The following is a 24,024-nucleotide window of genomic DNA, read 5'->3' as shown; positions in this document are numbered from 1 at the left end:
TGAATCATCAGAGGATTCCAATGCTGTTCAATTGTTATAGTCAAAGAGGAAAGCAAATTCATTTCTGCTTCCTCTGCAGCTCTCTGAAGGGGTTTTGACTTTTCCTTTTCACATTCTTGGCAGGAGCCTCAGATTCATGAGTCCATACATCAAGTCAGTAGTTTAACAACAAATGAAATTAAATTCAAAGAAGGTAAACTAATTGAAAGACAGCAACAAAAGTGTTTGGTAATGTGCTTTTTAATATCGCATGCCACATTTGCATGATAATTTTTCCTTTTTAGCATGGAGCAGAAAGTGACTAGCTTAATGAGGGATTATTCAAGGCAGGAATGAACAAGATGCATTCATAACTAAGAACAAAGATCGTATTATGAAACAAAAACAGGCAAGTGCCGAGAAGTAACTGGATGATTGGTTTATGCATTATGAATAAAAAGGTAGAAAAATATTTATATTAGAATTCACTAATGACTATATATACAAGATTGTTGTAATTAAAATTATAAATTAACATATTAAGAGTGCTTGTTTAATCACTTTGGGTCCTATTCACAATGAAAAGACTTATGTACGTGCATGCCAAAGACTGTGTTTTCCGACCAGCAAACAGCCTGCACATTTGACTTTAAATTCAGAAAGAAAACTTAATGCACCACTAATTGCTTATTTAATGGGATATGGGTGGTTCTAAGCCTATGGCACATACTTGTTTAGAAGGCCAATTCATGACAGACAGAGGAAACGACACATTGTTACTACATGAATGGATCTCTCAAAAAGATTTAGGCTGGACCTTATTCATGAAGGATAAAAGTGTACAAATTACCTCGATTAAAAGGGTAATCAAAAAGAAAATGACATCAAGGAGGCTAAAAACAGTTCAGGCAGCCCATCAGGATCATTAGTCCAGTAAATCTAGAGGCAACTCCAAAGCCACCAATACAGCTACTGCTTGAGGAGTCTGCCAAGAAGCCAGTTACAGCTGCTGCCGGAAGAATATCTTCCACAAATTAGCTTTTGAACCCTGATATTGCCATCCAAAGAAAAAGGGCAGTAATACAGTGCAAAGGGATAAAAGTGTCACCAATCCAAATCACATTTTCTATCTTTTTTAAAATGTAGACAAATATTATAGTTTACTAAGCCAGGCAAGGACTGTAGCTGAATAGAGGTTTCAGGGAGGTGTTTTCTATTTGGTATTGAGAGCTGAGCAGTAAGCATGTGTTCATGTGCTTCTTTACTTTTGAAAGACTTGGTGCTGGCTTCCGGTTTTGGCTATTTCCCCAGTGTTGTACACATTTGTATTGGAATGGATTCTTTCAAATCAGACAATGGCTCATGACAACTCATTTGAGCCCTGTCTTCAACTATTCAGATGCTTTGGGGGAGTACTTCACCTGACACAAAAGCAACCAGGCTGCATCTACATTTCAAAGTAAACTTACCATACTATTAATTACTAACTTAATGGGATAAATTAAACGAGGTAAATTTACTTGATCATTCTTTCCACTTCCTCTTTTAGTCACAAAAGTATAAGCACATTGACATACTCTCTCAATCGGTAAATGGTATTTATTGAGTGCTTACTGTGTGCAGACCCTCCCAGGGTTGCACTGGGACAGTTTCCATTACTCTACCAGACTTGACTGGGGGAGAGAAAGTCATGCAGAGGCATACCCATTCCATTCCTAGCTTGGAGAGTGGCTAGCGAGTGGAAGGCAATCTGCTACAAGTCATGACTCCCCTGTGCTGGGCAGCAGCGGCATGGGAGAGAGTCGAGGGCAGAGACTCAAGTTTACTGTGCGGAAGGAGGCAATGGTAAACCACTTCCGTATTTTTACCAAGGAAACACTATGGACACACAACCAGAAAGATGGCAGATGGAGGTGGTGCAGTCTGGGAGAGTTGTGTCCATATTGTCGCTATGAGTCAAAGACGATTCGACAGCTAAGACAAGACTGTGTGCAGAGAACAGAACTAAGCACTTGGGAGAGTACAATACAAAAGAGGTGGTAGACACATTCCCCGCCCACAAGGAGACAGACATTAAAATAAGTTATGGTATGTGGGGCTGAGGGTCGGATGAATCAAGGGAACAGATAGAAGTGCAAGGGCGACATGAAGGGGAGAGGGAGTAGGATAAATGAAGGCTTAATCAGGGAAGGCCTCTTAGAGGAGCTGTGATTTTAATGAGGGAGAACTGGTGGTCAGAAATGTATCTGACAAGGAGGAAATCAAACAAGTGTTTTCAGTCAGGAGAAAAGAACTGGGTTGGGAAAGAGATTTCAAAATCGGGCTTCTCTGCCTTTTGCAGATTACTGGCTTACCTGCTGCTAGGGTTTGCCCTAAACCCGGATTACTGGTCACACAACCAACATGATTGCAGAGAGAAATGGTGAAGCTGTATGTCTTATAAGGTTTTAATCCTGTTACACGGTGAGATAGCTCATGGGCTTCAGCCATGTATAAAACCTGCAAGGCAAACACAGCCGATGAACATGGAGACATTTGAGGTTTTCCTGCTTGTTAATGGGTAATTAGTAGAATAATAAACTTCTGCATGTGAATATTGTGTGAATTCAATAAATGGAAAGTCTTGCCAAGGCTTCCCCTTTAGGGAACATGATTTTTTTGGAGACTTTCAACAAGCCAGGAATTAATTGATAATTGTACCATCACACTGTTTTATGAGGTAATAATCCAGTGCCTGAGTGGATAAACGAGGAAACCAAGTTATTGCCTCATAAAGCAGCATGGTGATATGGTTATTACTACCAAGAGTGGAGATAAAGCATGATGTTGGCATCACTATTAAGTGATGAAATCCAAGCTGAACCAGGAAATTATGGTAGCTGTATCCAAGACGCTGATTGGTGCCGATAGATTTCACCACATTTTAAATACAATCTCGCCAATTATTACAAATCAGGAGGAAATGAACTACATTTTTTCAGCAGTTAAATACTGTACGTCTAGCCGAATCATCCATATGAACGGGGGATGAGTTTAGCCTGAGTAACAATAATCCACATAAATCCACAAATGTAACTTCAGCTACAGATGTTAACTTTCTCTGCCAATGAACTGTTTATGACAGTTACCAGCCAGTAGAAGGATGACTTTTCAAAGTTTCCCTTCTCACACTTTGATGGAAGGGCTAAATGAGAGCAGTGTATTGTCCTAATGGGGAGTAGAATTATACAAAAATAACTTGCACAATCCAAAAAAAATATAGATACTCTATAGCTGTTCTTGCCCCTACATCACCATCACATCTGAAAATAATGCTACTGTCAGTAGAATTGGAATGTGGAAGAAGAGACCTGTCCATGGTCAACACTTTCTCACACACGTGGTTTTACATATGGGAAGCAGAGTGGCTTAGAGGAAAGAGCTCAGGACTGGGAGTCGGGGACCTGAATTCTAATCCCGGCTTCACCACTTGCCCGTTGTTGTGATGTTGGGCAAGTCACTTCACTTCACTCTGCCTTTGCTTCCTCAACTGTAAAATGGAGATTAAATAGCTGTTCTTTCTCCCTAGACTGGGAGGCCCAGGGGGGCAGGAACTGTCCCAATATGACTTTTGTATCTACCCCAGTGGCTAGCACAATATTGGCCCTCAGGGAGCACAATAATAGTAATAATCATCATCATCATCCTTGCTGCATTGTATATAACCATTTACCAACCTACCCAGGGATTTTAGATAAGGTTTTAAAGCAGGAAGGGAGGGAAAATGTCAGATTATAAACTCCTTGAGAGCAAGGATCTACTGTACTGTACTTTCTCAAGAGCTAAGTGCAGTGTCCTGCATACAGGAAGAGCTCAGAACAGTGTTCTGCACACAAGAGCACATTAAATGACTGACTGATTGATTAGAACATGTCTATTAAATCTTTTATATTGCAGTCTCCCAAGAAGTTAGTAAAGTGCTCTGCATATGGTAAGTGCTCTATCAATATAAGTAATTATTGTAGGGAAAATTATACAGGTAAAACTCAAGAAGGGATTTGGTTCAAGAAGCCAGGTAAAAGACACATTTGCAGATTAACTCACTTGGGAGTCAGAGGACCTGGATTCCAATCCCAGCTCTACCACTTTCCGACTGTATGTGTAACCTTGGGCAAGTCAATTCACCTCTCAGTGATTTATTTTCCTCATTTGTTACCTGGGAATTCAATATCTGGTCTCCCTTCCCCTAAGACTGTAAGCCCTATGTGGAACAAGTTCTGTGTCCACCCTGATTATCTTGTATCTACCCCAGCCCATAGTAGGCACTTAATAAGTACGATGATAATCAAAACATACTAAAAGACAATTGTACCTGTAAAGATGCTGATGAGGCAAAGTGTTCAGAAATGATGTTGATATGATATCCCACTACTTCTCCCCTCACTACCTTATCATCTGGTCGTTTCCAAGTCACATTCAGAGAGTACGGTGAAAGTGGAAATACCAATGGAGGTGTCATGAAAACAGGAGCTATAAGCAAATGTGATGTTCATTAGTTAAAAAAAAAAATCCGATTAACTCATTGTGCTGAACAGTCCTGTAATCAAGTTTTTAGTTTACTTTTTCAACATCTGCTTATTTCTGAAATACTTTTACCCTTAAACACCTGAAAAATACACTTTGAAAGGATTTTTCCTATTGCTTTAACACTTGCAAAAATATTTTCTATAAGTAAAACCAAAGCCTAGTTTTCATTATGCTTCCATTACTAAACAGTACTAACTACTTCTTAGCCAGATTGCTCGCAGGCATTCTGTAAGCCCCAACATGAAAGTAGTATATAACAGAGAGCTCCGAAATACAAGACCAACATGTAACTACACATTTTTATCCAAAACAAAGATCCTACAACATAAATATATCAAACACATTTATTTCCCTTGCTGCAAGATGCTATGAAATTAATATCCATCATTTTTAACCAAAAGATATTACTGTCTTTGGTATCTAAACCGGAATCAAATTCATTCAACCCTCTAGAAATTTAATATAAAATACGGACAAGTCATGGATTTCTTTTGTACATGTAATAGACTGCATTAAACCTATACATCCAGGGAAAATGCTGTTTGGAAACAGGTCAGGTTGAAGTAACCACAGTGTCTTTAAAATGTTTAAATAAATCACAATTGGAATGTTCAGGATATATCCACTCATATTTCTCCTACCAATTCTAAGATCTTAATAAGGGTTTCAAATGTGCTAACGAAAGGTTTATCACAAAAGGACCTCATCTCACTTCCATTATCCACTGACCCATAATATTATGAAGGTCCAAGTAAGGTTATATTGCATTTTCACCCATTACTTTTCATCTCTGACCTTGATATTCCCCTTCCAGTATTTCCCGCCTCATCACTTGTACTATTATAGCACTCTTTTTTGTCTCGCCTACAAAATTCTTCCTCCTGCATCAGCGCAGTGTGGTTGGAAATAGAGCTTGATAAAGAAGCATAGCTGAGGCCAGGCTATAAGAGGTTTAAGGCGCCAAAATGGCATTAGAACTCAGGAACCAGGAAGTACCTCTACTACTCTTGGGCAAGACACTAAGTGGAGAAAGCACATAGCTGGAGGACATGCGGGTGAGCAACCTGAGTCTACTAATTCAGATTACTTCCCATCATTTCACAGAGTGTTCTAACTCTAACTGCAACATTCTCGGCAAAAAACTAGAGGCCCTTTCAGCAAGAATAAAGCACAAGTGGGGGGACTCAGAGAAAGATTTTCAAGAAGATATTACCATCGAGAGGTAGAAACAAACAGGGCATGACACATTGCTGGAGGAAAAGTCTACTGTGTACTACAAGATAGTCTTTGCATGCCCATGAAGTAGAAGGTGCTGTCTACAACACATAGGTCTTGCCATTCATGCTTGTGCACACTGATAAAATGCCATCTGAGCATTCTAGAATTTCACAGGACAGAGGTGTGTGTGTGTGTGGGGTGTGTGTGTGTGTGTGTGTGTGTGTGTGTGTGTGTGTGTGTGTGAGAGAGAGAGAGAGATAGAGAGAGAGAGACAGAGAACACTTGAGGTGAGAGAAAGGGAAGGGGTAGAGAGATGAAGGGAGAGACAAGGGAGGAGAGAGAGAGAGATGCGGGGGAAGAGAAAGAGTGCTAAGGGCTCTGTCAAATAATAAAGAAAAAGACAAAATGCACAGCTCTATGTACCCAGAACAGCTGTTAACAATGTCAATACCTCTGAAGTGAATGCAGCAGAAAGAGAAAGGCAGATTTGGCCAGCTGAAATGCAGTATGACACAAACTTTATTATTACATGATGAGCTGTTATGGTAGGGAGAAGCCCTCCCAGTTTATCTCCACTGTCCTACTGCTCCTGTTTTATTTTATTCAATCATATTTATTGAGCTCTTACTGTGTGCAGAACATTATACTAAGCACTTGGGAGAGTACAATATAACAATCAACATGGAGCTGAATGATGATTAACAATGTTAGGTGATGAAAATACAATTCAAAGAACACAAAGAGGAATTGGTCAGAGAAAAGTAAGCTTCCTCACAGAATCCGCAGCATGGAAAGAATTAAGTGAATGTAACCGTGGTAGCTAGTCTGTTGCAGAAACTGGACAAATATCCCCAAATGAGGGAAAATATAGCCAATTTATCTCCCAGGTTGGATACTTAATAATAATAATAATAATACTGGTATTTTTTAAGTGCTTACTATGTGCCAAGCACTGTTCTAATAGCTGGGGTAGATACAACGTAAGGAGGTTGTCCCACATGGAGCTCACAGTCCTAATCCCCATTTTACACATGAGGTAACTGAGGCACAGAGAAGCTAAATGACTTGCCCAAAGTTACACAGCTGACAAGTGGTAAAGCCAGGATTAGAACCCACAACCTCTGACTACCAAACCCATGCTCTTTCCACTAAGCCACACTGCTTCTCATACTTAATGACTATCAGCACAGAAACAGTGGGTAAAAAATATGGCAGATTCAACAACAACTCATTTGGTGGAAACAGTAGCAAGATGGTCAGCATGGCTTTTTGGCATACTGATAGACCACGTATGACATCAGCAGGTTCCATGACATGTTAAAGGATGATAAATCTACTTTGATGTCCTTTTCCTTCTATTTGGCTGTGAGAAATAGATCTCCTCTAGAAGACACACCTAGCTTCTAGAGCAGTTCCACCATTATCGCCCACGTGCCACAGTCCACGTTACATGGTAAAATAAGTTTACCAAAGACCAAATCTCGCAAAACTGCCAGGTCACTTATATTGAAGCAACTCTCACAGCTACACAGATTAGATAGATAGAACATGTCTTTGTGGACAGGGACGTGTCTACCAACTCTGTTGTACTGTATCGTCCTAAGCACTCTGTACAGTACTCTGCACACAGAAAGCATTCAATAAATAACATTGATTGATGTGAGGAAAGGGTGTAACAGCAGGACCCCCAAGCAGCTGCTAGAAGTGGAATTGAAAGAGGTGATAAAGTGAGCAAAATAAGGGCAAAAAGAGCTACGTAATAGCCAAACATACTCCCAAAGAACAGAGCAGAAAACTTGAGGATGACCACAGGAGACAGATAAGCCTGATGGGCCAGGTTTCAGGGGAGAGTTTGCAAAGACTGGGTTCTCAAGAGGCAGGCTGAAAAACAGAGCCTGTCCCTGCTTGGGGCAAATGCATTAGCTGTGCTGGAGGGAACTACCCTTACTTCCCCTTGGTGCCGAATGGAGCATCAGTTTTGCACTGGCCTTTTCAGACACAGTTGATTACGTGGGCAGGAACCCATCATTAATGGTTTTTTTCTTAGAAGACATGCGACACTGTTGTGGACACTGCCTCGATGCTGGGGATCTACCTGGATTTCAAGACAAAGTTTTAATGGCAGGCAAGTGTCCAGCTGGCATGCGCTTTGGACAGCATTTCTGCTAAAGGGTATCCCTCCTCAAAGTCTATCTTAGTGAGGTCCACTTCTACACATTAAGTAGCGATTTCCATTTGGAGTTTTAAATAGAGGAACTGGTGAGGACCTAGAATTACCTGACTCTGCAGTTCTTTCAGATATCCACACTGAAGAAACACTCCCAGCCATATTTTCAGCTAACACATAAAACTCATACTTGGTATATGGTTCCAAACCAGTAATGGTGGTATGGGTTTGAGGTGGTGTTAGGGCATTTTCATTAGCAGACTTGGTATCCTGATGGGGACTGAGCCATCCGCTGCTTTGAAAAACTCGACTTTCAGAAGCAATGTGTTCGTCTTCAGACTGTAATCCCTTTCTCATGTAAAGTTCATAGCTTATCATTATTCCTAGAAAGGGAATACATGAAACAATTCATTTCATCAGATGATAAGGGCATTTTGTGGTTTAAATCAAAAAGAAGCATAAAACCATAATGCAACCAATGGAGAACTGAACATCAAATTGTTTCAACTAGCAAAGTCAATCTGGACAGAATACACACCTATTGTTTTTGCTATAGGAAAAGATAAAATGCAATTGTTCTGGATTTGATGGCTCGTCCTCTTTTTCTAAATTTTCAACTTTTTGTTTGCAGTTTTCTTTAACCCACTCTAATTATAGTGGCTATTGTGCCTTCAAGTCTATAATGACATTCTATCTATTTCCTGCTTGACCGTAGCAAAAAAGTCACCGAGGCAAACAAAGAAGAGTGCCACATCATAGAGTTTTACCATTCCAAAATGTGTGATGGTGAACTACTTACGAAATAAGGTAATATGCAAGTGTGGCCTAGCTAACCGGGGGCTTAATATAATCAACGCTGAAATTAATTTAATGGAGTTAGCTACTCTATTATGCATATCTTTTCATTATATCCTTTTCTTGCTTGAAAGAGAAAAATTACTGTATCTGGGTGACCTAACTTGTGACACAGTCAAATATAATGCATTTTACAAGTGAGCTTCAAATTATAAACATCATTCCTGTTGTGACAGATGTCATTAAGAGCAAAGATAATGTTAGCCTTTTAGCAGACCGTTTAATTGAACACAATTTTGATTAGACAAAAAGAAATGCATTTGCTCTCCTGACCAAGACAACAAATTGCTTTCATCTTTTTCAACCAACCCTATTCTTAAAGACTACAATCCATTCTTAACATTTTGTACCAGATTCTCACCCCACAATGCCAAACTCCCAGACATACATTTGAGTAGCAACTTAGAGCATGGAATTTGTCCACTTGGATTCCTACCATTTGGTTCTGTTGGCGGCGACCATTCTACATACAGTTCCGTAGGGCCGGTCTTCTGCACGACTGGTGGGTTCTGCCCCATTGGCGGTGCCTGGGCAGTCGTGGCTACAACTGGCAGACTTTGCAAACAGCCCCCACTTGTACAGGCCAGAAGGGAGAAACTGTATTTTGTAAACGGAATTAGATTCCAAATAGTTGCTGAAGTTTTGAGACCTTCGTAAGAAGAACAGGGATCTAGCCCCATTGAAGCAGCACATGTCAGAACATATTTTTCTAGAGGGCCAGAATGATTGGAAGGAGCTGTCCAGTTCAAGGTCACAGAACGTGGGCCAACAGGAAGGATGACATCTAAGTGCAAGTTTCCTTTGGGGGTCCCAGATTTTGTCCGGAAAGTCACAGTCGAACTTCTCGTGGAACCATGCACATTACTGGTCTCGATGTAGTAGCTATAAGAGGTGTATGGCAACAGTGCTGTATCGGAGAAGTTCTGAATCACTGAAATAAACCAACAAAAAATTGCAAATAGCTTTCCTTTTCATTCAGCCTCCAGCAGTTCTGTAATCCAAACAGTGGCATTGATTGAGTGCTTACTGTGTGTACAGCACTGTAACAATAATAGTAATTGTGGTATTTGTTAAGTGCTTACTATGTGCCAGACACTATACTAAGCGCTGGGGTGGATACAAGCAAATTGGGTTGGATACAGTCCCAGTCCCACATGGGGCTCACAGTCTAAATCCCCATTTTAAAGATGAGATGAATTGAGGCCCAGAGAAGTGAAGTGACTTGTCCAAGGTCACACAGCAGCCAGGTGGCAGAGTCAGGATTAGAACCCATGACCTTCTGACTCCCGGGCCCATGCTGTATCCACTAAGCCAAAAACTGGTCGCAAAATGGCCACAGACGCTTACACAGTCCTTCAGCACTGTACTAAACTCTTGGGAGATCATAACATAATACAGTTGGTAGACATGATCCCTGTTCACAAGAAGCTTCCTGGAAGAGACTTAAAAGCAATACTGTCTTAACCCAGGTGCTAATTATCATGTACATATACAACAGCTATGGGAACATGGCAGGTATATAAAAAGGAACTTGGCAAAGCTTACAAGCATACACTTCAATCTAAAATAGATAAAAGAGCACTAACAGATAATTCTTTTGAAACAGACCCCAGTTACTGCAATTTGGCTTGGAGCACATGGGAGAAGTCTGTTTATGGGACTTTGAAAACCACACTTAGCTAGTCTAGTTGTCACTTCTTGCTTTCATCTCGTCATCACAAAGAATGCAATGACTCGCCTAGGTACTGGCATTTCAATTATAATCTCACAGTGATCCATAATTTCTATTCAGTGCAGTTTTTAGACAATTTTTCACTTTTGGATTTCCCTTGCCTAGCCATTTTTCCATTTCAATTTTGAAAGTGTACCAAATGCTAGCACAAGATCACAAAAACAATTAGCTCCCTCCCTCATGAAGCACTCTTGCCTTAAATTCCCAATTGGTGGAAGTCTTGCTTAGGCTAGATTGACCCAAATTACAAATCCAAAGAATGGTCATTTATGTTCTTCTCTATCCTATGTGTATAGTAGTATTTTCCCCATTTCTTCATTCTTCCTCATCATGTTTAAATTTCCACTCCCATTCCCTGATGTGCCCTCCCTCCTACCATCTAGGTCCATTTGCGTGGGTGAGCTTCTTCCTAATTTGCTACATAATTACGAAACTTGAAGGTGGTGTCAAAGGTCATCTAGCATAGGCCACTGCCTTTGGCATGTCCATTCCGTAAAGTCTTCAGATGCCACAAAAAGCATTTAGAAGACATTCCTTACCTGTAAATATCTATGTGCAGCACAATAAATTTGAGCTCTAAAGCTGCTTATTCCCCCCTGTACACCCCCAAATCGGGAGCATTTCTAGGTATCTTTAACTTAGAAAGAGATACTTCCTCAGGATTCCATGGTCTGCCAGTCCAGCTAGCAAATTCCTAAAAGCCATTTTAATGAAGCATTCTATATTTTTCCTCACTGAAATCATCAGGCTAGTTTAGAACTCAACACTGTTAATTTTCCTTGAAAAGTTCAGTGCTCCTCCAACTGTAATTCTACACTCTTTTATTTAACAATAAGATTTGGATCACCCAGCTGTACATGAGCAGTGCTTTCTTCATATATTATAAATGCTACACACTCATGGAAAAAGTAATAAACATCAAGATATTATTAGAATGATACAAAGTTCTGACAGTGTTAACAAATTGGCCTTTCTGTTCAAATGCCATCATGCAGATGATTTTCACATCATTAATTACAGTGATTGTCAAGAAATGTCAGAAACGTAATATTTTTACCAGAAGTATGGTTTTAGAAAATAATGGCTTGCTAAATAGGATTATGTAAATGTCTGATTAGGCAACTAGTATACATTTACTGGGTAAGGAACTGTTATTTAGACACTATTTTAATGCAATCAGGAAAGAATGTCAAAGTACCATATTTTGCTTATAATGTACTATAAAATGATTACTTTGTTACCATGGTGAACTCTATTTTCCCTTGCGCCGATAGGAACAGAGTTTCCAAACTTAAGTTTCCCCATTAATATAAAAGGAAAACAGCATAACCTGTTGCCCAATTTTATCATTTTTCAAAAAGGTAACACCAGTCAGTGTGTCATCTTTGAAAACAGGGGACAAAAAATATATGTCTTGTGCAAAGCCTTCTTCCTTGTTCATCAAATATCAAGTTAAGGAAATCTGACTAATGTGTAACAAAACAAAACAAAACAAATGACATTTAGCACATTGTGGGCAGGGACTGTGTCTGTTCATTGTTATATTGGACTCTCCCAAGCATTTAGTACAGTCTCTCTGCACAGTAAGTGCTCAATAAATACAATTGAATAAATGAATTTACACTTCATATGATGTTGAAGTCTGGGAGTCAGAAAGAACTAGGTTCTATCTCCAGCTCTTCCCTTTGCCTGCTGTGTGACCTTGGGCAAGCCACTTAACTTCTCTGTACCTCATCTATAAAATGGGGATTAAAACTAGGCACCCCATGTGGCACGTGGATTGTGTCCAACCTGGTTACCTTGTATCTACCTCAGCACTTAGTTCAGTGCCTAGCACATAGTAAGCACTTAATGAATACCATTGGAAAAAAAGGAATTAGTAGCATAGAAGACAGGTGCAATATAGCCATTTAAATTGGGACCTCTCTTTTGCCTAGACTTCTTATCAGCATTGAGTTTAGAGAATAGAAGAGATTAAATAGAAAGGTGGCTAAGAACCTAAATACTGAAAAAATGGTAAAAATGACACTGCATATTATTTCCAAAGTTAATCAGAAATGGGCTACACACCTCAGATTTAAAAGTTCATCCACCAAAACCAGTCTTGAGATTATGTATGAAAAACAGCAGTCTGGAAGGTGTTTCCCATTGCCTTCTAATACCCTAGAGGCCATGTGGTCTAGTGTTCTCTTTTGTAGCTTAGTTTCAGCGCCTTTAAAATGAACTATTTTTACTGAATTACCTTGAATTTTTGTATGTTTATTTCAGGACACAATGAAATACTTTCTGTGGAAAGTTGAAAGTTGTGTGACAAGAGAATAAGGTGGATGTGAATTTTGCACTGCTCCTCTTTCTCATTTTCAATGAGTAAAACTTACTATAAGGATATTGATCCGCAGCTGTGTAAATTTCAGAGCCATCTCTGAATATTCTGTAAACCAGCCAGTGGGTATTAGGGGAATCAGGTGGGCTCCAGGAAAGACTGATATGAGAAGAACTTAGAACTTGTCCTCTGGGTGGAGGTTGCTGAGATGGAGCTAAATTACAATAAACAGAACATTTTTAAACAAAGGCAATCAATAAACATACAAGTAATTCAAGTGAAATATTCAGGAAAGAGGTCTTTCTGGTACAGAATAGCTTTATCAAGAAGACATGTGGTTTACCAAGACATTAATAAACAAAGCTAATGTATCAAGAGTACTCTAAAACAAAGCTTTTTATCTATGTACATAAAACAAATTTGTAGGTCAAAGCATCTGACATAAATAAACTTGGAAAACCCACAGAAGTTCAACATCATAAATACTACCATTTTCTAAGAGCTTTTTCTCTTTGCCCTTGTTTTAGAAAATTATCTAAAGATGGATAGTGCTTATCTTTGTACTTAATCAACTTTAAAAAGTAAAATCTAATCATTTCTCATGAGTTTTCCCTTCAATTAAACCCCAAGGCCACCTTGTTTTTATTCAGCAATGCCAAAAATAAGTAACCAAATTTGGTGGATTTGTATTATGAACAGCATTTTGTATTATGAACAGCATTCTTATTAGCAAGTAGCAATCTCAGCATGTTATAGTAAAAGAAGCCTAGTTTAGGATTATAGACATAGTATCTGAAATACAATTCAATTTTCTAGGAATTTCCATAAAAGCCATAAATTTTCCTTTGACTTGGATTCCCACCCTTCCAAAGTAAGTCCGATACTGAGCAAGGAACACCCATTTTCCTCAGAAATTAGAGAGATAGACACTCCCAGCAAACAAACATATGCTCTCTCATCCTGATAACAAGAGCTACGGATTTGGCTGGCAAAAGCGGGAAGAGGGTAAGGGAAGTGTTGGATCTTCCCTCTCCCTAGGGAATAATACCAATGGCAGTGGCCAGAGGGGTTGGTTCAGATGGGCGGGACTGAGAAAGAAATAGGCTGAACTTTAGGTTCACCTCCCATGGGGAGAAGCAGGAGTAGACATGGAAAAGAGGTCTGGCCAGCAGAACCCACTTTGGAGTTTGTCCGTCCATAAGTCGGTGATATTTATTGACTATAAATTCTGTGCAGAGCACTGTATTTAGTGATTGGGAGACTACAATGTAACAGAGTTAGTAGACACATTCCCTACCCAGACCGAGCTGGCAGTCTAGAGGAGGAGACAGGCATATGCCATTACTGTTAAGTCCTGTTAATCAGCCTTAATTGGCTCTTTGAAAATAGTGGTATGGAAAAGCATACTTTCCCTTAGGAACTGTATTAATGTATTCTCAAGATCCAAAATATTGGCTATAACAATGCAAATATATTTTTAAGTGAAGACACCATAAATAGCAAATAGCCACAAAAGTTTGAACCAGCAAAAAAAATGATAATTTGGGCCCAGGTATGCAAATAATTTCCAAAGCATTATCTTTTACATCCTAGTAAAATAATTTTGGCAGTCAAAAGGCATTATATGCTAACAGACTAGTATATTCTGAGATGATCTACGCTGAAAACGCTGTAATTATCTGTGTCATAGTGGTTTGTTCAATATCCTCTCATTCCCTCATCCCTTGCATCCTTGTGTTTCAGAAGAAACTCTTAATTTGTATTTTGTTTATGTGGTTTGTTATTCTGAAAATATTCTGAAACCAGAGCCCAGGCCTTTCATCTTAATTATGTGCAGCACCTAAAATGTGTCATGCATCCATAAACATTTGATGAAAAATACATACAAAACACTTAAAAAAACACAACAATTTGATGTTGGAAAAAACTTGAAAATGCTTTTCCTTAAAGAAAAATATAGACAGACTTGGGAGAAAGCACTATTTACCAAGTGTTGGGAAAAAAATCAATATATCTTAAAGAGTCAAGGAAGTTAGATAGGAAATAAGTACTTCTGCAGAAGGCAGCCAACAAAGAAATGCAGCACAAGTAGAGAAGAGTGTGTGAAACTTTCACTGGTACCTAAAATAAAATCTATAAATGTGTTATGGGTTGTTGAATACAATATGCATTGACTGCTTTGTTTCAATGAAGCTACATACCATAGTACCAGGACTGAATTAAATGCAGATGATGTAAAGAAAGATAACTATTTTAAACATGGGATGGCTAAAAAACACACAGCAATTTTAAATGGAAATGGACTGGAAGCAGCATGGCCTAGGGGATAGAGCATGGGACAAAGACAGACGGATCTGGGTTTCAATCCCAGCAATGCCACATGTCTGCTGTGTGATTTTGGGCCAGTCACTTTACTTCTCTACCTCAGTTACCTCACCTGTAAAATCTGTACCCCAGAGCTTAGTAGTTGCTGGCACATAGTAAGCGCCTAAATGCCATTTAAAAAAAGCATATTTCACAAGAATTTGACTTATAGAGAGCAACTGGATGAAAATCTCAGAGAAGTGCCTCAAAGAGCTGTAAAATTTGAAAATATTAACAGGGGAAGCAATTGTCTCATTGTGCAGTACATATTAAAAGTCTGAAAAGAATACCCAAACCCAGAAATTACAGGAGCCCTGCTTATAGGACAATGAAACAATGAAAAGATTTAATTTTGTATAAAATATCAGACAAAGGTGAATGCTTTGCAGCATGTTTAACACATCAGTTAATTTAAGACAAAGCTAAAATCAAATGTATTGTAATGAGAAACCTACTGGATCTGGATGAATTGGACTTGATCAAAACCATTACACTATGTCAGCTGTTGAAATTAATTCATAACATATGATTTTGATGGAAAACAAAACAGCTAAAGTTATATGGCAGAAGACAAGAAGAATTTGGTTGAGGTGAAAGAAAAAAACTAAGAAAATACAGTGAGAATGGAAATGGCATTAATTTGCCCAAAATGTTGTCATTGATGTCCCACTGTTGGCAAGATCTTAGATAGCTATGATTATTTTACATCTATTTGAAATAGCAAAAGATATTTGGAATAAAAAAGGAAATAATAGAAACAACCTACTAAAAGTGGCAACAACCTGCATGATCAATTTACAATAAGAAAGAATCACTGTTTGGGTTTGTACAGGGAGATGCGATGAAAGGAAACATAAAACTGAATGGAAATACAATAAACCAGAGTATAAAGTTAATACTAAATAGAACTGATGTAGAGTGATGCTAGATATGCAAAAGCTGTAGAACATATTTACAGCAGGTTGAAAATTAACCTGAACTACATGGATATTTGAAAGTAATACTTAAACTCTCTATATTAGAAAAATCACTACAATCAAGGGATCTTACAATAGACTAGAACATTTGCAGATACGGAAACTGCAATTTGTGGATTATAAGCATGTTTAATGTGAAGTTAAAGAAAGAGTGAACAACTTGCCAGAAAAAGACAGGATGCATACTGAAGAGTGATATCAAGAGGTATTCGAAGACATGGGGAAGTAATGCAACAGATAGAAAAATGACCTTAAAAAGAAATCACATTCTGGTAATATATGGTCAAAAGAATGTATCATTAACTTTATGGATAAATTCACCACTGAAAGTACCAAGTAAGCTGATGCTTATATTCAGAAGATCATTAGGAAGGCACAGTTTCACAAGGCAGCACTCTTACATAAAATTATGTTTCTTAAGTTCTCCATGAGAGTCAAGTACTAGATAATGTAGAAGGGACAAAATAGAATATTAAATTGATGAAATACTGATTTGGGGTCTATCTTTAGAGCAGCATAAGAGACTTCACCAAACATCGATTTAAATATACTATCTTGAAGGGAATTTCATATTTAGGGACAATGTTTAGCAGATAGTATAAAAATAAATCAAAATAGAATGCAAGAGAGCATAAACACATCTGCTCTAACAGAAAAGGAAAGATGGCAAAGGACTTGTTTAATTTTTGCCAGAAAAAATTGCCCATGCTAAAACAACTACGATTAGTATTAGCAGAAAGTTTCAGAGACTGAAACTGTAGATTGAAAGAATACCAACTTTAAAATATTTTGATACTAAGAGAGAAAGTTAAATCTCCACAAGTGTCCTCCAGGATTTAAGGAGAATCAGGGTTGAAGTTTTGTGGTGCATGCGCTTTGTTACACTGCATGCTCCCAAGTGCTTAGTACAGCTCTCTACACACAGTAAACACTCAATATGATTGATTGATAACAGGATAGCAGGTTAAGTTGAACAAAAAAGCCTCAGGAACAAGGAACAGCGTGAAGATGGAATGGAAGTTTCCCTAAAATTCGTTTATATAAGGCAGCCATAAAGATGGGGAATAGCATCTTGATGGCACATAACCTTCCTCATGCAACAACTCACCCCCATTTCCTCTGTCTTCATAGACAGAAAGTAGCTCTTTCCCACATTCTATATGTCAGACTTTCCTGTTCTTCAATTGGCTTCACTTATTGCTGCTTAAATTGCACATAACCTTTGCCCAGTGGTCACTTACTTTTGCTGCAACCAAATTGGTTGTGGATGTCCAAATGACTTGCTCCACGAATGCAAGTGTCACACTTTATGCCCGTGACAAACAACTTACAGAAACACTGGCCAGTAAGAGAATGGCAGGTTCTATTCAAGGATCCAGCAAGGTGGCAACTACAAGGCTGACACCTAAGAAGAATAAGTAATCCAAGTTTAGTATTCCCTTCAATGGATCAGAAATAGGGTTACTTATGTCTTACTACCATCTCTGTATGGTAGATTTGTCCAATTAACTCCAATGAGAAACCCAAGATAAAACCAAGCAGTAAGCGCATTAGGCGACAACCACCATTTGCAGCAGTCAGCTTTCTGGAGCTGTCTCTTAGGCTCTATTCTTCTCCCCACTCTCCATGCCCCCGCCCCCAAATTCAAGTGACCATACTATGACCATTTTAAGGGGCTTGATAGTACTTAAAATACTTTTTAAATTATCGAATCTAGAAAGTCACATAGGACTGATACTTTTACTAGGACACATGTCTTCCAACTCGGACAATGCTGTTACATTTCCTGCACGCCATGGCTGATTTTGTCTTTACATTGCTTGATAATACTAAATTATTTCCAATCTCATTATAATGGCCATTTTCTCGGGGAAAAAGGAGCAACATAATTGTTCTTCTCATGAAGTCAAACTCTTCTCTTCTTCCACACCCAAAATAATCCAGCATCCCCCATAACTGCAGCAGGTGCTCATGATTTTTGTTTTTATGGTATTTGCTTAGGACTTACTATGTACCGGGTATCGTACTAAACACTGGTGTAGATACAAGCTAATCAGATTGGATGCAGTCCATGTCCCACAGGGGGCTCACAGTCTTAATCCCTATTTTTCAGATAAGGTAACAGAAGCACAGAGAATTTAAGTGACTTGCTCAAGGTCACAAAGCAGACAAGTGGGGGAGCTGGATTAGAACCCAGGTCCTTCTACTCTCTGGTCCATGCTCTATCCACTAGGCCATGCTGCTTCTCTGCTTCTTCAGTTCTGCTTCTTCGTGGCTTCCTCTGTGTTTGACAGAACTATTCCAACTCTTTAGGGAAAGGAGATGTCCCTTTCCAGTACACCACATTCATTATATGTAGATAATTCTCCTTTGATGCAACATTACCTGTTTTTCTTGATGTGAATAATGCTGGATAATATTTACTGATGAGTCTAAAGAGTTCTTTCTCATATAAATATCTTATACATTTTCAGCAAACAGTAGTAAAAGTAATAGTAGCATTTATTCAAACCCCATCTGGTGTGATGCATCTGGTGCTTAGGAAGTACAGAACAAATAAGTGCCACATTCCCTACCCACAAAAAGCTTTGATCTTAGCAAATGAAGTCTACTAGGCAAACTTTAGTTTGTTGTGGTTTTTGGTTAGGTTTTCTTTCTTAAGGTTAAAACACTCTGCCTTTTCTACCCAAGAAAGTTTAAAAGTCATATTTTCCTTTCTACTCCATTTTATCTGTCACAGGCCATAACAAGTTGAGGTCAACTAGACTTTGACTATAATCAATGAAGTAAATATTGTGGCCAATCCATCAAAGCACACTCAATCCAACTGCAATTTCTGAGCCACAAAGTTGACGGAAAAAAAAAAAAAAAGAACAACTCTGCACTACGATTTGGCCAACTGTGATAGGAATGGGACTTCTTAGCTCAAAATTTATTACTATGATTAGTCATGAAATTCTAATGATTAATTTAAAACAATTTAGCCATCATGCGTTTTTAAAAAGCAGAAACTACATTGAAACAGAGGACCCTTTCCTAAAATAGGTCATGGCTTAATCAAGATTGAAAAGGCAGCTCACCTATATTTAAACATCTGCCCTTCCAGAAACTTTTTTTTTTCCAAATAAAAGTTTTTTTTACCCTGTTGCCACTCTTGCTGTGTGATCTCCTGGGTAATCATTCAACACCCCTAAAAAGGCTGATAAAAGCCTAAGCTGCAAAATAAGCTGCAAATTTGTTTTATGGACTAATATCCCTTTGGGAACAAATAAAATACATTCTCTCTTGGAAAACACTATACTTTACTTTGCCGGCTTTCATAGTCAAGAGAAAAGGGTAACTTTTTACCCCCAAGTATATTAAGTCCTTTCATCTAAAAACAAAGCATCAAAATCACCCTTCAAATAGAGGTTTTATATGGATTACTTAAATGCCAAAGGATGAATAAAAAAGCATTACAAAGATAAAATAATTCACCGGGAAACAATATTTCATTGGTTCATAATTTCAGTACATGTTGCTCTTTAGTTTATTTGGTCAGTGAGATTTTTAATATAATGTTTGAATGCATATACAGTGAGAAAGAAACATTTTTGCCTATATGTATATATGACCACACTACTCAGGAATAAAGATTCATTCATTCAATTGTATTTATTGAGCTCTGACTGTGTGCAGAGTACTGTACTAAGCACTTGGGAAGTACAAATCAGCAACATATAGAGATGGTCCCTACCCAACAACGGGCTCACAGTCTAAAAGGGGGAGACAGACAACAAAACAAAACAAGTAGACAGGTAGATCCCCTGGGTACCTCAGCATGCATTACCACTCACTCATGAGACAATCAAATTCATTTTGCATACAGTATACTTGCAGTAGTAGTTTTCAGAGTTTAACATTTTTCCTTTTCTTGATGAAGTTACAGTTTCGTCCACCCAATTGTTACAGAACTAATTCCACTTTACCTCAATTAATATCCAAAGGATATTAATTTCCAAACCAAAATAGAATAAATCTCCCTTTCAAAAAACTGGACTATATATTGAGTAATTAAAAGTTACTGGGCCTGGTACCATAATACCCTATTGAGGCCCATGTTTCACTGTCGTGATAATGTTTTGATTGACGTCAATGGAAATTTTGCCTGTGGTTGTCTCCTTTGTTTCCATAGTCTAAAGGGCACCAGGGACTTTTTTGTGATTTAAGATAAAAGAATTATTCCAAAACTTCCAGCCACACTAGTGTTACTATCTACATCCTCTAGCCTGTTTATCAAATCTACTACAAGAGCTCTTTTTTAAATGAAATGCATGTCATATTTAAACAGAATTATACACAATGAAATAACAGGCATTTTAAACATCAAAAGAGGAACACCAAAATTAGATGACTTGCAATATTGATTTTACTGGGATAAATGATTTTTATAATATTAATATAAAGAAAGCTTCATTGCACTGACTCTCTGGATGCAGTTAGTGCTTCTCTAGTAACCTGTTTAAATTTTTCATTTTTCAACCTTATGGGAAAACCTCGGTTGCTAAATGGATTTCATAAACAGTGATCTGTCAAGATTTATATAAACAATTTGTGATGTTTATTGACCAGTTCATTATTGTGAACAAAATAGGAGTAAGGCAATTCTAATCTCTGCCACCACTCATGACCATAACAACTTTCAGGTCCTAGTGTAATTTGCTGTTTTCCGTATACAAAAAGAAAAGCAGTTAATTTGTCTCCATCATGAGCCACAAGGGCTTATTCTTCCAACCAAATCTACCAGTAAACAGAAAAGAGCAGGTTCGATTAGCATTCTCATGAACGGTATCACTTTAGCAATTCTTCTAAACCACTCCTAACTGGCAGTTATAATAATAATAATTATGGTATTTGTTAAGTGCTTACTATGTGCCAAGCACTGTTCTAAAGCACTGAATAAATGATGGTATTTGTTAAGTGCTTACTAAGTGCCAAGCACTGTTCTAAGTGCTGGTATAGATACAAGGTAATCAGGTTGTTCCAGGTGGGGCTCACAGTCTTAATCCTCATTTTACAGATGAGGTAAGTGAGGCACAGAGAAGTGAAGTGACTTGCCCAAAGTCACACAGAAGAGAAGTGGTAGAGCCGGGATTAGAACCCATGACCTCTGACTCCCAAGCCTGGGCTGTTTTCACTAAGCCACACTGCTTCTCCCTGTAAAATACTCAAAATTGTAGCCTTTCTACATCTTGTTCTGCTTCCCCTCACATCATAATGCTTCCTAGTTAATTTCATATTTTTGTCCCACTCTTTGCTGATTTTTTTCCTCTCTCCCCTTCTCTCAATTGTCTACTACGTGTGAGCTTCTTGTCTGCTGTGTGACTTTAGGCAAGTCACTTAACTTCTCTGTGCCTCAGTTACCTCATCTGTAAAATGGGGATTAAGACTGTGAGCCCCATGTGGGACAACCTGGTTACCCTTTATCTACCCCAGCACTAAGAACAGAGCTTGGCACATAGTAAGCGTTTAACAAATACTATCATCATTATTATCATTATATTAGACATTGATACCAAAGATCATTATCAAATTATTAATTTTTTGGTTTATTTGCTCATCCTTAGTCTCCCTCACATCAATTCTCCCACTACCACAGGGTCATTTGTTCCTTGATCCAGATGCACATCTTTCTGAAGGATGACTCTGCACAAAGCCAGAGACAATTGCTTCCCTGGTTCTCCTAATATTTTTCCAGTCTATCAGTACAGGGACTTCAAATGATGATCTGATTGTTTCAGTAGGAAATCTGATGGAAAAACTCAACTCACTTCATTAATTGGCCCTTGGTTATATTGGTTATATTGTTGCCAACTTGTACTTCCCAAGCGCTTAGTACAGTGCTCTGCACACAGTAAGCACTCAATAAATACGATTGAATGAATGAATGAATATTAGCTATAGATACTTGGGCTGCAGGTGAAATTTCTTGGTTCAACCAACATTAATTGTTTACCATAAGTAAGCTACTTGAAAGAAATATCTTATGACTTCTTCATGAACATACATGCCTTACTGGTCCTGTGGAGAGTGTATGGAACAAGTCATAAAGCTCTGATTATACTCTAGGCAACAGAAAACTAAATACACACACCTTTAGGTGACATAAAATGAATTCCTAGTTGAACAAAAATGTCATTTTTAACCTACCTTAGACACATTAGGAAGTGAATTCAGAATATTACCCCTACTATGTTTGCAAGCATTCACTTCCTAAGGACCTCTCTACCTTTCTCTGATACAGAATTTCTTATCTAATGACCAATGTTCCAAAGTTGGAACCTGCAATAGAAAAAATAACCACCAAGAATTGGTGCATTCAGAAATATATAGCTGTTTTACAACAGATGAATGTGTTTTTAAGTCACTTAAGGAGGTTTTATTATTCCTGTCATTCACAAACCTCTGTAGCTTCAAAATGCATCTTGCTTTTTTTAGAATCCTGAAATCCTATAATCTGCACATCAGGAAGATTTCAAAACATAAAGCATTATAATTGGACATTTTAAAATTAGACGGAGTTTTGAAATTTACAGAGGAAATATGAATAGGATACCACTTAAGAGAAAGAATAGACCGAACAATAGTACGCTGTGCCTAGAGGGTTAAGAATCCTCACAACAGAATAAAGCTCTAGGGATTCAGGAATCATACCATTTGTTTTCTCCACAAAATTGCAGGTGCCACTTCAAAATTCACTGGTCTCTGCTATTTTGGTTATGAACATTAAGTACTCCCTAAATCACTCCAAATACCATGTCAGAACTTATGCAAGAAAATAAATGATAATATGTAATCCTTTTAAGAACATATTTTCCCAAGGAATTCAGCAAACTTATTTTTTTTTTCAATTTACAAGAGGCAGTGCAGTCTAATGGAAAAGCACAGATTTGGAAGTCAGGAGAGCTGAGCTTTAGGTCTGATTTTTCCACTGGCCTTTTGTGTCTGTTTATCATTCTACTGTATTCTCCCAAGCCCTTAGTACAGTGCTCTGCACACAGTAAGCACTCAATAAATACAACTGATTGATTTTAGGATAAAGCCACCTGCCTATCCTAATTCAAAGGGATGTTCTATGGGTAAAATGAGGTAATTGTTATTGAAGTTCTTTGGGAAATAAGAGCACTATACAAATTCAGTGCAATATTATTATTATTACAGGCAAATGCATCAGAGTATATTTGAGCCACTCTGACTTATGAGACTTGAAAGACCATGAAGCTACTCATGTTCTAAACATGGTAATCATTGGGTGCCAAGTTTCTATGTATTGGAAACAGGAACTGTGCATAAAATTGGTTTGAAGGCATTTTAAAAATCATTATCATAATCTCTATTACACCATTTGAGTCAAATTATCTCAGTGCATAACTTGGAAGTGAGGCATTTTTGAAACTGCATGAGCTACTACAGCACTTAGGAACAAATGATACTGTTTCACCCAGAGAATTATCAGGAGTGCCTAAGGGCTTTCAAAGCAGAAGTAAAAGATGCTTACCTCCCAGCAAGAGAATCAAATCCAAAATAATGGTCCTTGCATTGGTCGCATTTCCATCCACTTACTGAAGCATCTCTGCAAATACACTGACTAGTTCGGCTGTTGCAGACCCCATGAACTGAACCAGTTGGGTGGCATGAACAGGGCAAGCAGCCAGTGGTGTTGTGTGATGAAATGTAGAAACCTACAATTAAGGATACAGATTTTTCCTTGAATAAACAAAGGCTCTTTGTTTATGAAAAATAACAAAGGCACATGACTCAACTTTTAAGTTTTGCATCACAATTGATACCAGAATTATAAGCA

The 24,024-nt window shown here is 38.2% G+C and overlaps 1 protein-coding gene across 1 annotated transcript in view; it reads right to left on the bottom strand.

The window, feature by feature from the left end:
- Positions 1–24,024, bottom strand: part of USH2A (usherin) — a 443,094-nt gene that overhangs the window by 316,426 nt on the left and 102,644 nt on the right. Inside the window, exons 15-21 of the mRNA XM_038760847.1 lie at positions 23,719–23,902; positions 17,423–17,586; positions 12,896–13,054; positions 9,222–9,716; positions 8,041–8,313; positions 4,331–4,488; positions 2,334–2,478 (exon numbers count right to left, since the gene is read on the bottom strand). Of these exons, the coding sequence (XP_038616775.1) occupies positions 2,334–2,478; positions 4,331–4,488; positions 8,041–8,313; positions 9,222–9,716; positions 12,896–13,054; positions 17,423–17,586; positions 23,719–23,902 (1,578 nt within the window). The remainder of the gene's footprint in view (positions 1–2,333; positions 2,479–4,330; positions 4,489–8,040; positions 8,314–9,221; positions 9,717–12,895; positions 13,055–17,422; positions 17,587–23,718; positions 23,903–24,024) is intronic.

The sequence above is a fragment of the Tachyglossus aculeatus genome, chromosome 19 (genome assembly GCF_015852505.1).
Source record: "Tachyglossus aculeatus isolate mTacAcu1 chromosome 19, mTacAcu1.pri, whole genome shotgun sequence".
Taxonomy (NCBI): domain Eukaryota; kingdom Metazoa; phylum Chordata; class Mammalia; order Monotremata; family Tachyglossidae; genus Tachyglossus; species Tachyglossus aculeatus.
The sequence above is the reverse complement of the archived record's forward strand: the minus strand, read 5'-3'. Positions and strand labels throughout refer to the sequence as shown.